This window comes from Cavia porcellus, unplaced genomic scaffold, assembly GCF_034190915.1.
Source record: "Cavia porcellus strain 051 isolate PalLab524CR breed Dunkin Hartley unplaced genomic scaffold, mCavPor4.1 scaffold_21, whole genome shotgun sequence".
Taxonomy (NCBI): Eukaryota; Metazoa; Chordata; class Mammalia; order Rodentia; family Caviidae; genus Cavia; species Cavia porcellus.
The window spans coordinates 59,005,099-59,022,102 of NW_026947504.1; the positions used below are offsets into that span (position 1 = coordinate 59,005,099).

Below are 17,004 nucleotides of genomic sequence, written 5' to 3' on the forward strand. Positions count from 1 at the left end.
AGTGATGTGTGTCTGTATGCCCAAGATATCTTTTTCAAAGATAAAAGTTGATTAAATAATGTTATACACAGTGTGTTTTAGTTTTCTTGGGCTAATACCCAAAATGAAGAACCAGCCTAATATTGTTTTGCTGTATGCAATAGAGCTTACTTTCAGAGGATGTCTTGTTTTCTCGAGTACAACAATTTATATTTACTCATGTATCAAAATAATACATTTATTCAAATGTATGGACGGTCATGTGATCTTCTGGAGCATTGTCATAATTCTCCAAATCCCGAATTCTGGCCTGGATTTCTTGCAACTCCATTTCTTATAGAACCACTGGTCCCGACCTCTCAGGTCCAGTGATACAGCTCTCCTTAAATGAGCGCTTCTTGTCCATGCAGCCTGCCCCTAGTGCACTGGCAACATAGCTGTCACAAGGCTGGGGATTTAGCTCAGCGGCATAAGCTCCTGCCTTGTAAACAGGCAGTCGAGAGTTCGATCCCCAGTACCGATAAAAACGAAAAAAAAAGACAAAGAAAAAAAAATTAAGAACATAGCTGTCAGCGATTTTATGCCACGAATTCTTTGCCCAAGTCATGACCTCTTGCAGAATAGGCTTAGGAGTGGTGACAAAAATGATGACAGTTAAAAATGATGATCCACAAGGCTGCCACATATTGCAAGCACCAAAATTCAGAAAATGTTTTATTTCACACATGTGCATTAAGTACAGTCATTACACCATGTGACATATTTAATTATGAAGATTGATATTAGTCATAGCTATGCCTGTTTCTGATCAAGGGTTCACATTATTTATGCCTGTGTCTGTACTCTGGTCCTTTGACAGTAAGTCTCAAATCCATCTCTTTACATAGGCATTTGCTCCTCATCCATAGGTGCCTGCTTATGTATTTATAAAAACTTAATTATAATTTATATCAATTATTTTAAGCACTAATGTCAATAATATTATTTATTTATATTTTAATATTATTCTTTTATAGTTTGATACATCTGTTGTGTGTTGCAAGGGATATACTGAATACATCCATCTGGCAGATTGTCTTAACTGGGGCCTATTTTGGGGGTAGGGTTTGTGCTGTGAGTATTTTGAAAAATCACACGAGCGTTTATTTCCAGTTAGATCCTATTTTCAGGAATACATGGCATAACAACATACTGTAGATTAAGAAATTTATTTTGCATAGTTCTGGAGTCTGGGAAGTCCATGAGCAAGGTGTGGGCGGCTTCAGTGTCTGGAGAGGGCCACTTCTTGACTCACTGAGGCCTCATTTCATGAAATTCTTGTGGGTTAGATGAGTAGGGAGATCTTTGGGACATGAACCCCAATCACAAGAGCTCATGGTTTGTGACCAAATCACATCATCAGCGTGGGGTTTAGAATTTCGGAATATGAATGCAGGGAGTACAAACACTGAGATTACAGCACTGAGCTTGAGTACAACAGATAATATATGACTTAATGTTTTCATCTGCAGCTAGAGCTCAGCTTTTACAATAATTTGTTTTTCACTTGTAAGACTTTGTTGTGGTTGAGATCACAGAAATTTAGTGTCTAATAAGTTTCTCTAACCATGCCCAGGCTAATGGGGTACTTTTTAAGTTTTGTTTCAAGGTCTCAACTTCAGCTGCCGTTTCCAGGGCCTCATGTTTCAGAAGGTCTAAAATAGGCGCAGGAACAGATAGTTCAGGCAATGCCTATATGAGGGATGTGCAGAAAATAACTTTTGAGTGATGTATATCCACTGGTTACCTATGGGTTACCTCCATGTCGCTTGGAGGAGAAAGGCTGTAATCACTGCTGGTGTGGAGAAACCAGGACAAAGGAAACAATGTCCACACAGGTAAGCCTCCTCATTTCATTCCCTTAATAGGAAATCTTTCAAAGCCACGCTTATCCCCTCCCTCCCTATTGCTACAGTACTCTCAGCTGAGGGGAAAGGAAACTGGCATGCTTGGATCCCCACTGTAAGTCCCATAATTTTTATTACAAACACTGGAGACTGCAAAACCTCATGGATGTTGACATTACCCTCTCTCCTTATAGACAAAAATGTAGAGAGGTAATAAAACTTGCCCAAAGTTATGCAGCTAATGAAAGAACACAAAATTTCAGGTTATACAGCTAAGTGTTCAAACCTAAGCCTGCAGGCTCTAAGGTCACCGTCTGCCTCTTTCGGAGATGCTTCCCGACATCTATGACGGAACATTATTTATTCTGCAGATGCCATAGAGAGTTCCAATCTATCGCTATCACTGGCTATGACCCTGTCCTCCACTTTCCTATCCTACCAGCCTCCGCCTGCTGTCATCACTTCCTTCCCTCTACCCACCTCTCCACCTTCTCTTCCATCTCTCCGCTGCTCCCCTGTTCCAGCCCCACACCTGTGGGAGTGTGTGACGCAGTTCTGCATCATCCTCCTGTAAATGCTCATCCTTCATTGTACTCTTTGCTCTCATTTGAGCCACCTGTTGAAACCTAACCTGGATAAATCACTTCCTTCTTGTCGTCTATGGTACTCACTAGGAAGACACAATACCAAGGACAAAGCCATGCAGGGCTGTTAATCCTGGTCCACACACTCATATTGTCTTCATCTGTTCTGCTTCCTCTCCCTGCCGAGACTGTCTACAAGGGGTCTCCTCTCCTCAGTCCCCCCTGCCTTATCAGCCCTTTTGCCCATAGCAGATGACTTTGTCTCCTGATTCTCACAGAAATGAAATCCATCTGCCAGGAATTCCTTCCTTATGAGGCACAAAGCTAGATTCCCCACCTGCTCTGCAATCTTACTTTCTATGAGGGAGGCCTTAAACTGCCTAAAGTCCATTTTATCTGTGTTAATCCTTAAAAGCATTCAATGTTTTTTTTTCCTTGAGAGAGCTTTCTTTACTTAGTTTTACATAGAAATGGGTATATTATCCTCGTACTTATGATCACTTTGTGATTATTGCCCAAAACCTGAAGGCATGGACACTATGTTATTATTCTTAGCAGTATATTTTATATCATCAAGTTAGTCCTGAGTAAACTTTAGCCCAAATTCTAGATCAGTGGAACAAAGGTTCTAAATTCTTGCGGTCTCCTGGAAATCTTCAGATTTCAAGCACAATAAAAAATGATATGCATAAATATTAAATAACAAATCTTTAAAACTTCAATGCAATATAGAAAAATTCCCTCCCCCTTCACCAGTGTTACATATTCACCTAAAGTAATTTTTTAAGTGTAAAGGCAGAGATGGCCTGAGACAAAAATATAGCTGGTTTTGTTTTAGTCATTTCCTCCCAATTCTCAGAAGAATGGAATGGTTTGGGTAGGCAGACTTGGACATCAATTCCAGCTCTGCCTCCTTCCGTATGGGTAACCTAGTAAGCTTCCCTGCTTCACTGCCTCATTTATAAAATGAGGTTACCAACTTCTAGCTATGAGGAGATGAAATGAAGGAAAATAGTTAAATATTTTGCATATATGAGGTACTTAGTCTTTGACAGGCTTTTCAACTATCCTTTTTTAGCATGCACAGGAAAAGTCATTCACAGTAGTCTCAGATTTACAGTGATTATATCACTAAGCAATACATACAAATATATAAAAGGAACTCTGTCTGGAAGTTTATTTATCTACCCACAGAGATAGTTTATTTTCCTACCTCAAATAAAAACAATGACAAAAAATATCTGAAATGACAGTTTTCAGATACTGGACCATAGGAGGCATAGAACCACGATGACAGAGAGAAAGGTAACAGATGCAATAAAACCTATGGTTGCTCCCAACCCACTAACTGAAATGCAGTCAGGACTTACTGCAAGAAAAAGAAACACAAACAATGCCTCAGGGCTACCCCAGCTCAGAATTTGCAGAGTGAAGGTCTCTGGGACTTGCGGGGCAGAGCAGTGAGGCGGGAGCTGACTTCAGAGGCCTCTGTTCAGAGTCCTCTGTATAGTGTTGGGCAGGATGGGCACACGAGGCAGGGAGCCAGGCTGGGCAGAAGCCATGGAAAGGAACAGAGAGAACAATTTTTAAAGCTCAGTAAGGGTTGGGACTAGGTCAAGTTTCCAAAAGTCAGAGAGAAGAAAACTTGCAATATATTGGGGAAAGTTTCTAGAAGTATTTTACCTTAGAAGCGAGTCTAAATTATATTTAGTCTAAAGGTTGCTCTGGACCTGCTCACCCAAGCTTAAAAGCAAGTCTTGAGCAGGTCAAACTGTTTCCAGGGAACCTGTCTACATCATGAATCAAATCTCAAAAATACTTAACGGACTCTTAGAAGATCCAGCCCTGGACAACACAAAATTCACAGCATTTGACAACCAATAAAAAATTACAAGGCATGCAACGAAATAGAAAAACAGGCCCCAACACAAGAGAGAAATCAATCACGGGAAAGAGACTCAGAAATGTCACAGATAATAGAATTAGCAGATAAGTACACTAAAGCAGCTCTTATAAATATTCTCCAAATGTATAAGAAGGCAGATGAAGGCACAACATGATAAGGAAAGACAGTGAAGATACATTTTTTTAAAAAGAAGCAATCTGGAAAGATAATGCTCAATTACAGGAAAAATATATCACAGATGTCAGATAACAGGGTTGGCATTTGTGGTTATCCTTTATGTCTAACAATGATTAAAGATATAAAAGCTATGTTTTAGAAATGTCTAAAGACCAGGTATAAAAGTGACTTCCAAATCTTATATATCTTTGTGTAGTTATTTATATAAGTAAATCAAATATTTCACTCAGTGATATGGTTGCTGAACATCAAGTTCTATATTTGGTAGCAAAGCAAATACAGAGATAAATTAGGTCTGTTCCGTGCCCAAAGAAACAAGCAGTCTATTAAATAAATCACAGTAATGTAAGCTCATAATGTGATGTATCTACAACTCAAGTACATAGTACGTAACACATAGTAAATAATAAGGCTACAGAATAATAAAGAACAAAGAAAACAAAAGATTTTTTAAAAAAGGAGTCACTATGCAATTTCCATATTTACACAGAAAAAGCTTCAATATTAACCCTAAACAAAAATCCAATACACACTAATGTACATGCACACATGCTTATATCAGGATAGAAACACCCAAATTTATTTTAATAGGGGGATTTAATTACTTGGTATTTCTTCTTCTCTGCCAAAGCAGAATGCCTACTCTAAGGAGATGATACAATTTTCTCCTGTGGAATGCAAATATATCTTCTCAACTCATGGAGCTATTAAGGCTACTAAAGCTTCTCTAAATCTATAGGAAACCAAAAGAATCAGATGTGAGCATTTGTGGTACATACACATATATGGTATACATTGCATGCAATATGCATATATCTAATATATACATATATGTAAATACACATGCTATTATTTAAAGTATTTTTTCTAGTTATAATCTAGTTGCCAAGGAAGTGACGAGGATAGTTCAAATGGTTAATGAGCAGTACACATACCAGAATAACAGAACAAGGAAAGAGTAAACTAACCAAGATATACAAGCTAGTGTAAAACAAGTTATAAATGTTGTAGTATACAAAGAAAAATTTACATACTGATAATTCAGAAATCAACCTAAAACAAAGCAAATACATTCATCTTTCTGGGGCTGGGGATTTAGCTCAGTGGCATAAGCGCCTGCCTTGCAAGCAGGCAGTCGTGAGTTCGATCCCTGGTACCGACAAAAAGGAAAAAGACAAAAAAAAAAAAAAAAAAAAAAAAAAAAAGGAAAAAAAATTCATCTTTTAATCCCATGTAAGACAAAAATTACTATATTAAATTTCTGACAAGAGATTTCATTTTTCTAACATATCTATCTAGTAAAGTTATTTTCATTTTTGGAGAGTTACTTAAGAACAAACTGTAGTTTGCTTTAAGAGATGTCATTTTGTACACACTACATGGTACAGACTAAAGCAAGCACTTTTTTAAAAACAATTTTCTGCAAGTTCCCTTATCTCAAGAAATACTGAGACACATACATCATAGAATGAAATACACTAGGATGAGAGTTCTAGTGTGCCCCAGCACTTACGGTTATCTCCTCACAGAGTAGAAACTCAATATCATATAGTCCTGTATTGATGGATGTGGGCTATCTACATGCACCAGCCCTTTCTGGACCTGCAGGAGCCTTCTAGATGTAAGCTATACCTTTCTTCCACTATTCAATCAAGTCTCTATAAGAAAACGTAGGGAACTTAAAAAGAAAGAGAAACAAACAAACAAAAACATGAGTTAAAGGTCACTTCCCTGCCTAAAATCCTCCAATTGCACCTCAAATAAAATCTGTACTCCTTCCAATGGAAGGCATGATCTGAGCTCAGCCAACCTTGGCAGACTCATGTTAAGCACCAACCTGCCACCCCCATTACACCCCAAACATCAAGTCTTCCCCATTATACTCAGCTTTCACTTTCTTTAAAGAGCCAGGCTTTAATCACCTCAGCTCTTTGCAAGGGCACTTTTTGTGTTTAAAATTTACTTGTCTTTCAAAATTCTCCTTTTCTTTCCTGCTACCTGGATAATTCTAATTTATCTTTTAGGGTTTAGCCTCAAAGTTACTTTTTTAAAGGAGACTTTCTGACACTTCTCCTCAATACCTCTAAGCAAAGGTAGCCTCCCCATCTCTCTTTAATATGTTAACTGTAATTTATCATTTGCACAAATATTTGTATTTACTTTATAAAAGTAAATATCACCTATCTGTCCTGGAAATTGTTCCTTCTTAAGTATACTATATGTTTTAAGACTTTGGTAACACTGTGGTGAATGAATAAATATGCCAATGTGCTATCCTAGCATCCTGGGGGAGAAAAAGGTAAAACTGTGCAAAATGTAGCAGGCCTTTCAGATATACATGAAATCGGGTACATAAATTATGAAATATAAGTCAAGGGCCTGTTTGCTTTCTGACATGGGGTAATGAGAAATCCGTCAACAAGACAGAGAATAAAAACAGAAAGAAAATTCCAGGCATCACCTGTGAGAAGCCCCACTGTTATGTACCATGTTAATCATGCCTGGGTCACAGCACGTTACCCTGAATATTTGAAGGGACTCAAGACAGGATAATGCTTGTGTGGGTACTATTTTCTTTTTAAAACTGAGCAAGTGGGAAGGTTTATTGACAGACAGTTCTTTTAAGTCCCTGAGAACTGAAGAGACAGTTTCAGGCAAGATTTTCAGATTGTATTTCTTATCTTTGACCTCTTCACTTATTTGAAACCTGGGAGTCCAGCAATGGGAGGAGCTACTGGGTCACAAGAGAGGAAGCAGATGGAGGAGGGGTTTGGGGATGTGACTGGAGCTGAGGGTGACACCCAAATGAGCAGCTAAGGGCCCATTTTATTATCACAGGAGAAATGCAGCTGGGGCAGTTAAGTCCCCAGGACATCCCTGACCATTCATGTGCCAAGCCACTGGACTCCGGATCTATAATATGAAATGGCTCGTTACATGCTTCCTTCTAATAGGTTCTTCATACTTATCAGGCCTACAAGGAAATCAGTCAGCTTCCCCCATCTCCTCTTTTAGTACATGATCCCTCTATTTATTCAATTTCCAGGGCTCAAAACCCAGGAGTCACAGTGACTCTTGATGCTTCTTTCATTCTACGTGGACTCTGTCAACCATCCTTGTTTCTACAATTCAGTGGCTCCTATGACCCTTTACTTCGGCCCATCTCTGCTGCCAGCCAGGATTATGACTGGCATTATTTCCGTTCTTAACTCTTGTCTGGGTAACTGCTACTGCCTCCCATCTGACTTCATTGCTAACCTTTCCACACTGCCATTGGTGTGCTATGGAGCTTACAAAAGTCTCTGCAGAAATACACTGATAATCCTATTACTCCCCTTCTTAACACTCTGCAGTGACAACCTACAACACCTTTTATCTATTAGTAACATAAGCACTTATCATGTTGATTTGTATTTGCTTATTTACTCTTCTGCTTCTCCCACTAGACTCTAAAACATGCCAGTAAGGTCTGTGTCTTTTACTCCCAGTATTTAGCACAACATCTGGCTCAGTAAATACCAGTTAAAAGGGTGATGCTTGAGGAGATGAAAGGATTTAACAAATGCCTCTTCATATCTGGGCACATTAAAGAGGATAAAGGTGTTCTTTGGAAGATTAGGCAACCCAAGAAGGAAACTAGAAAAGAATATTCTGCGGAAGCGGAGAAGAATTTCAATGAATGGAAACACCAGTGCAGGGGAGAGAGCAATGAACAGGGCAGAAAGGACACTATGTGCGCATTAGCCTCCCATGAATTAACAAAGTTCTTTTCATAGTGACAGGATGAAAGCAGTGGCGGTGAACTAAAGAACAGACAGCAAGGTATGAGCCCAGGCAATCATGAACGTTAACAGATACCTGCAAACATGGAGAAGTCTTTCACTGGCTTCAGGTCACTCCCTGATGAAGATACCACCCTCTCCTGTCTATTCCCCTTCTTTTGCAGCTAAGGGGGTGGTCTGGTGCCTTTTTGGAACAAGTATTTGATATAAGCCAAAGAAGTAAAAGATATATATCAACTTCATGTCAGTAAGAGCTAAGGAAAGATTGTTGACATTAGGAAAGGAGATTTCAAAAAGTTTAGAAAGATCAGCAAAGTCTAAGTACCACAGTCACAGAACATCCAGTAAGTGCCACTAGTTCCAATGTGAGCTTCCAGAAAGCTGAAACATGAGGACTCAGCTCCTCCTCTCCAACTTTCCCTCCAATTGATGATCACAACTTTGAAAAAACTAGGACAAAGAGGAAGGGAGCAGCTGGTTGCACAGATGGTGTCAGAGCTCAGGACTTGATGCCCAGATTTCAGCTTATAATGCCAGAGGTAGGTCCCTGCAAAGGGACAATATCTATCACAGAAACTGACAAGGAGGCTTCAGGCAGTACCTCACAACTAAAGGGTGTTTTTGAAACTTGAAATTAGGGAATGACACTATTCAGCACAAACACAAACGAACAAAACCATAGATCATATGATGTCACATACTATGAAGAAGGATCAGTAGTGGTGAAAGTTCTTCTCAGCTGACAGGGAAAATCTGGTCTAGGTGGTTGTGTTTGAGTGCTTCACAAGATACTAGTAGGTATTTTTCAAAGACTAAGTTACCTTTGAGGAAACCTAAATATTAGCTCTCACTCTTGGAAACCAGCACATCACCTATTAACATAGTAAAGGTTGTGAGAAAACCCACAAAGAAAGTAATTTACATATGTTTTAGTCATTCATTTGTTGTTTTGTTGGTGGTGCTGGGGATTGAACCAGGTCCTGGCACCTGCTAGGCGAGCACTCTTTAATTTAGAGTTTGTCATAGTTGTTAGGCCACCTTCATACTCATATGACATCCCCCCTACTTAACAATTGTGGGGGACTGTTCTAACTGACCAATTTAGAAAATCTGGATCTATATTGACATGCAAAATATTGATAACAAAACAAGTCAACAATAACAAAAATTACAACACTAAAATTATGGGGCTAAAACAAACATGAGACAATCATAGGCAGAAGCAAACAGTGCATCACAGAGAAACTCTGGAGTAGGAGAGAAGGGGTATATAACAAACAGTATATCAAAAAGTTTTGGAAAAAGGAGACAAGTACAATGTAATGATCTCAAGTAGTGTTTCATGGCAAAAGGGAAATGGAAATTCCTCAAAGTGTCAGTGGAATCAAGCCATCAAAAGAGGATGAAAATGGAAGAGGGTATCTGTGGGAACACACTACAATACATCACAAAGGTAGGATATGATGGTAACAAGTGATACAATTTCCTGAAAAATCCTTTTGATAGAATCAGAAAATGTAAAAAACTTATGCCTTGCCTTGCTGGCATAAACGGAAGAAGCAGTGAGGATAGGAATTCAGTGTCAGTTTAATTTTAACAAATATGGGAAGAGTGCTTGGTCACTTAGAAGTATCAGAAACTTTGGAAGAAAGCCAAGTGCTCATAAAATCCAGCGTCTCCATAATCCTGTCAGAGATATTTTAGAGAGGATTTCTTGGAAGGAATGTTACAGTAAATAATCTTTAAGTCCCTTTTGAAACCTTAAAGAGTGACTCTAACACTCAACAGCTACACTGAAGAACTCCAGAGGTAGCCAGCACTAACGCTGAGCAAAAAGTGGCTTTCCACAGCTGACGCTATGTGAAAAAGAGGAACCAGTAGCCCACATGGGGTAAGGTACCAAGAACAGAAGATGCCTCCTATAAACTTAGAGACCGTAAGAAATGAAGCTATGTGGCAGTCGCACAAAAACAGATCAGGCCCGCAGAACAGATGCTTTATAAATAGGCAAAAATATACATAAACATTAATTTCTGGGAACAGTAGAGGCACAAACAGAAGTCAGTAGAGGCATGAAAATCAGAAATCTGTATGACCTCTAGAGTAGGCATCTATTTTGTATTTACATTTGGAAGGAAGCTATGCTCACCATCATACCACCATTACCACATTGTATTTATAATTGGAGTAATAAACACAAAAAGGAAATTAAGCCAAAAATACTTCAAATAAGAATCATCACATAGGCAAAAATAGACCAGATAGACACTTTTATGAAATCAGACATTACAGGAAAAAAAGAAAACAAGTTAACGGATTAAAATCAATAATGATATATAAATCATTTTAAAAATTGCCAACCAATAGACTATGAGAATAATCTATTTACAAAAAAGAAATACAAGTAGAAAATGAAGGGGGAGAAAGGAGTAAACAAGATGTGCCAGTCAGCTTTATGTTGCTGTGACAAAAGATCTAAGAAAATCAACTTAAAGGAGGAAAGGTTTATTTTGGCTCATGGCTCTGCTCTGAGCTTCTGATGAGGTAGAAGGTCACGGTGAGGGGGTGTGATGGAGCAAAGCTGCTGGCTGCACGGCAGCTGGAGGCACTGGAAAAGGAAGGGCCAACGTGTCAGCATCAAGAACAGGACCCCAGGGACCTACCTCTGTCCCACTGGTCACATCTCCAAAGGTTCCCCCCACCTCCCAGTAACGTCACAGGCTGACAACAAAGTCCTTTGCATAACAAAGTCCTTTGGGGAATGTTTCAGTGTTTTCATGATTTGAATCTTGAGAGAATTCAAGATAAAAAATAGGATACAGACTTTGCATCTCAAAATAGTAAATATTAAATACATATGTAAACTGGTACATTAATTGCCTGATACATACTAAAAAAACCACTTATATTTTCACTTTTTTTGACCTACCAGTTCTACACGTGGAAATCTCCAAGGAAAATAGTTCTCACTGCTGAAAAATCCTATGCTTAAAAATGTTCAGTGTAGCATCATTGGTTTAAAAAAAAAAGAGGAAGAAGGGTTTAATGTTTACTGAATGCTTATTATATACAGGTACAAGTTGTTTTGTAAATTATGATATTTAAGTCTCTCCTTCTCAGTTCCATAAAATAGATATGATCAGTGTGTTACAGAAAATTATTTTGCGGTGGAGTAAAATTGTTTTACAAGATTTTTAAATTCTGTAAACATCTTAGCTAGTAAAAGTGAAAACGTAAGAACAACATAAACAGAAACATTTTGAATACTTAAGTAAAGCTGGGCATGATTTATCTGATGAATTATTTTAAAATGTTAATGTAAAGGGAGGAAACAGTATAAATGTTAGCAAAACTGCATATTAGGAAGGTTAATACTTAGAAAGATTGAAACATAAGCGTAGAAAACAGACTGGAAGAAACACATGAACACTAACCCAGCAGGACAGACTTGGACCTGAGTTGGGCCAACAAACACAGTTGGCCTTGGAAACAAAGCCAACGGGAGCGACACTGTCGGGCTGTGGAAACGAGGGAGAGAAAGAGCCTGACTGGCCCCAAATCAGTAGAAGCAGTTTGTCAAACACAGGAGATAGAGAATGTAATTCAGGGCAGATACGGTAAATCTTCTATAATGAGTAGGGCTGTAATTCTTTTCATGGTAAGTTGCTGGGAAAATCATAAATTGGTCATGGTTAAAATGTCAGAAGACTCAAAATCATAAGAAAAAAATAATGCATTATTGAAGTTTCAGCCTAGTCTAGACAAAAAGTTGCCCAAAATTTCAAGAGAGAAGTAGAAGGTGAAGCAAAAGAAAAATCATTTTTGGTGCAAAAAATACTTTAATTAAGCATCTAGGAAAATTTAGGTGGAAAAATAAAAATGCTTACTCCTGAGTTATCAGAAAGAATCACTTGTTTGGATCAGCTTTTGAGGGACAAGTTGTGGGGCTAAACTAGCATTTATAACGCTCTGGGTTCAATCCGTAGCACTTCCAAAAACAAACAAAATGAAATATAACAAATCTTGAGAAAAAAGAGCTGGATAAGCACATGTCTAACTCAGCAAAAATGCCATGTATGTAAGTGCACACCCCGGTTACTAATGAAAACTATATGAATTTTATAGCATTTTGAAGAATTCTATTAAACCTACTAAATATAATGTTTGTAATTCAACTTTTATCTTTCTTTTTTATTGTCTTTTTTTCCTATCCTTATAGTTTTTTATGTTAAAAAAGAAACTGCATATATTTATATATGTATATGTATGTGGACCCACATATATATTCATATACACATATGCATAAGCATTTATATGTACACATACATATAATTTCACACAGCTAATTTGAAATACTTTTAGCAATTACAAAAAGAAAAGGAAAGGAAAGGAAAGGAAAGGAAAGGAAAGGAAAGAGGGTTGAGGGGTAGGGAAGGAAGAGAGAAGAAATCAATGCTTAATCAACTCAGCACAAAATACACAGATTCATGGGTGAAACTCACAGCATCACAAAGGCACTCCGCCCACCTGCCCCTAACCCGATGGCTAAACTGAATCGTCAGGCACCAGGTTTTGCCTATTGCCAGAGCCCTTGCACCACAGCAGGGCCTCAGTGTTGGCTGACTGAGTAAAGAGTGAACATGTAAATCCTACTTCTTTCTCCAGATAAAGATCAAACATCACCTGTTGGAAAACATTTTCCTTTAAAGCCCTGGCGACTGCTCTGAAAACTATTACATTATTAGTCTGTGCCATTACTTAACACCAACTCAACACATTATTTTTTATTTTTTGTTGCTGCTCTTTGTTATTCTTAATTTAGGGAGAAATGCTCCTCAAGGACACTTATGTATGTGTATATTTATTCCAAAAGCACTTTTTACAAAGCACATGCAAAATCTTCAATAATACAGATTAAACTGTAAAACTGTTTAAATGACCATTGGCTTGGTGATATTTCTAAGCACATTATCTACTGAGTGTGGTGTATTTACTATTTCAAAGTGTGGTAGGAGAAATGTAGAGTTTAGTGTCCACTGAGCTGAGTTTTCCATTTTAGAAAAAGTCACTGAGCCCTGGTCTTGTTTTCCTATCTATAAAATGGGAACACTGACAAGAGGAATAGTACAAGCATGTACCCTGTCTGTTTTAAAGGGAAGACTAAATGCAAATGGAATACATTTTATCAATGAGTTTGGCAAACTGGAATGCATCTGCCAGCCATTCTATTTGCCAATCAATGCTGCACTAAGGAAGGAGACTATGTATAGCAGCAGCAGCAAGAGCAGCTGCTTCTGAGAATCGTGATCAAGCAAAAGAGCAAGGTGATGAGGAAAAGGATCTCTAGTACGACCTGCCAAAACGGCCCAGTCCCAAATCCAAGGGCATGTTAAACACCCGCAGTGCAGAGATTACCGGCACCTGTCACCCACACCCGCTGGCACTGCTGCAAGCATCTTCGAAACCAGGAAAAAGCTTACCAGACACAAGCTGCTGTCCAGGCAACCCCACGGGAACCATGCCCAAGTTGTTCATGGCTGTGGCCCAGGCTGTGGGATCTGTCACGGACATGTTGAGCTGGGTTGTATCTATCGCTATACTCCCCAAACCATCGGCTGCTGTGAGAAAAACAAACTCCATTTAAGAGTCCACAGGCAAGGGCTTTGCTTTAAAGAAAATCATGCTTCTAGTGATATAAGGTTTCATTTAGCACACTTCCAAACCTCACACACAAAAAGCAGTGTAATCTATAGCAATATTTTTCTCCAGACATAACATAAAGTGTGACTGAGTATTTTCTGGGAGGAAACTTAATGACATGTAGTTTGCATTCTATACAGCATGCCATTAAGGAGGTACCCCTAGAAAAAGGGAAGATTGCTTTCTTCTCCCAGGGAAACAACAGCGGTTAAACAACCAGGTCAGAGGCAAAGCAGCAATACTCTCCCAGTAAATCAAGTAACCGGCTTAGTAGAGAAGTGTAAATAAATGTGTCTGTTTCTAAGTATAACTCTGGACCAGGCACTCCTTCTAAATGTCCAATAGGAAAACAGCTGTCAAGGAGTAGCACTGGTCCTGATTAAAATTTTTAAGTGTTTTTTATAACATAATCCTTCTTTAATATAATCCTTAGTTATATTAAGGATATGTTGTGTCTACCTAGAAGGACTTTCTAAAGTACTTCTTATAAATCCTGACAATCAATCAACCAATATTTAAAAATAATAACATAACTAAAAATAGCAGAATTTCTTAATTTAACTTAATGTTTTGAGTTTCATGGCCTGAGGTCCCCCCGTACCCCGGGCTCTGACTCCTGGTTTGATGCCTGTTTGCCTAGCTGATTGAGCCTCTCCAGTAAGAATTTAAAACGCCCTGTTTACCTGCAGCCATCATCTGTGGAAGCTCCTGGGGACGCGGGGTGACACTCTCAGCTCCACCTGCATCTACCATTGAGTTATAAGCATCCTGGGGAGCAAGAGCACTTCGATGGCCGAGTGGAGGGTCCACTTGGAGATCATCAGACTCTGCAAAAGGAGAGAGGAGCATGGTGAGAATCCGTAACACCTAACTGAGGGACAGCTTAATGGGTCAAACTGTTGTGTACTCAAACACAAAATTGAACTGCAAAGAACAGTGTCCAGTCGGGCACAGAAGGAAAGCTGCTCCCTCTCAGTCCCTCAGTGACTGCCCTGTGGTTCAGTTTCCCCGAGCACTGGGAGACATGGGGGTCAACTTGTAAGGCACCTCACGCCAGGCCGGCTCAGGAAGAAGCCCTGCGAGTGCATCAGGGGCTGGCTCCGAATCAGCAGCCTCCACAGGTCGCTTATCAGCCCCGCGCAGCCTCTGCCATGTACTGTACCTCAATGCAGAGGGCAGGCACGGGGCGAAATGTGATTTTTTGTAACTTAAAAAATTAATTGATGTTTTTATTTTGGAAGACGGTCATCTGTGAAATGTATTCAGAGAGGAAAAATAGTTGGGAGGTAAAAGAATAAAGCAAGAACCCTTTCACCGTGAGGCTGGAAAAGGAGGGACCTACATTACAACAGCTAGGAAAGGCAGGAGGGCAGAAATGCCTGCTTTCTGTACAAGAAATCTGGAGGGTTTTGGAGGAGCAAAGGAAAAACATTCATTTTCTTAACTCTGGGGAAAAGTACATTTAAATGGTCAAATATGTTCGGCTTGAATTTTTTTTTAGGAAAAAAAATACATATTTTATTCTGAGATATAAAATATATATGTATATTTGAATTAAACATATATATTTTATTTCACTCATAGGCTTTTTCTAACAGATATAATAATGAAATATTATTATAAAGTTACAAAGGGTCCCTCTCTATCACGTACTCTTCTGCCTTCTCTCAATCTTTAAAAATGCAAAAAAAGTAGAATATTCAGATACTCATATTTGAAGTGCATTTTTGCTATTTAAGATCTAGATGAGTGACCTGATAAGTTTGATCTTAATTAGATTTAACATCTGAGTTTAAGTATTTATTTTTATGTTTTAAATTTACAAAACTTTCTAAACCACAATTTCACTGATGATAATTTTAGAATTGAATATTATAGTTTGTCAGTATATTTAGCATGAAGTTTGAAATTTTCAGGCTACATTATTTGATCTTTTTGAGTCTTAGGTATAAGAATCAGTAATCCCTTCACCATTATAATGTCAAAAACAGTTCCTACCAGTTGAGCAGAAGTTTAATTCAAAGAGCTCAGGTTTCAATATTTCAAGTATAGGCAGATAATGAGCAAGTGGATACTATGATCTCAACAAACCCCAGCCTTTAGCAAGAGGGGAATGTGAATAATGGAATTTTTCCCCCCAATTGTGTATCATTCAGCAGTGAATGATCCCAATTTTGAGAGTAAACTATAATCAGAACATGTTTTATACCTTGCCGTTAAACTGTACGCTCTAAATTAGCTCAAATAGTGGTTATCATCTTAGACAATGGGAACCATCAGACAAAGAGAATTTTGTCATAGAGAATAAATTCAATAGCATAAAAAATACAAAGCTAACCGAACTGTCTGCCCTGTAGCTGTCTGCTCACCAGTAATGCTTCTATGATGAAACCTCAAAGCACTTTCTTTCTCCACTGCCAAACATTTCAGAACACCAAGGCAGAGCCAGCTTAGAATGTGCTCATTCTTTTCTCAAATGGCCGTGGTCTTGGATCATTGCAAGGTCACCATTTGTCTTACTTATCTGCACAAATGAAGTGTAGTTGGCTAGCTTCCTTTTAGCCCAGATTCTCCCCCAAATGAACATTAATCCTTTTTTCTCTGTTTAATGAGTCTGCAGCTCTCGATTGCTATATCAGAAAACCTTACTTTGTAGGCTTTGTGACTTATGTCTCATTGGCCAGGTTTCACCTTGAATTTTCGCTGCAATGTTTTAAAGACTAGCATTAGGTTGTCTTAGTCTCTTCCTGTGACTGTTTTCACCTTAGTGATTATTGTCCTATAAATATCAAGTGTTCTGGAGGCCCATAGCTTCTAGAAATGTATTTCATGGTCATCTTAACAAAATGCTACTATTTCATTGAAAAAAGCCTTGCTATGTTAGCAAGGTGTGGTTTGTAAACCCAGACTTATCCCCTAATCAAACTTGGTGACATTCAATTTACCACATCTCTTCAGTCTCCCAACCCAGTGGTTTTAATGACGTACAA

The 17,004-nt window shown here is 38.6% G+C and overlaps 1 protein-coding gene across 14 annotated transcripts in view; it reads right to left on the reverse strand.

Annotated features, from left to right (window-relative positions):
* The window catches only part of Enox1 (ecto-NOX disulfide-thiol exchanger 1), a 568,850-nt gene that overhangs the window by 186,595 nt on the left and 365,251 nt on the right, over positions 1-17,004 (reverse strand). For all 14 annotated transcript variants that reach the window (XM_063232742.1, XM_063232740.1, XM_063232745.1 and 11 more), the window contains 2 exons: positions 14,698-14,841; positions 13,795-13,932 (listed from right to left, as the gene is read on the reverse strand). In XM_063232742.1, coding sequence (XP_063088812.1) covers positions 13,795-13,932; positions 14,698-14,767 — 208 coding nt within the window. In that variant the 5' untranslated portion in view covers positions 14,768-14,841. The remainder of the gene's footprint in view (positions 1-13,794; positions 13,933-14,697; positions 14,842-17,004) is intronic.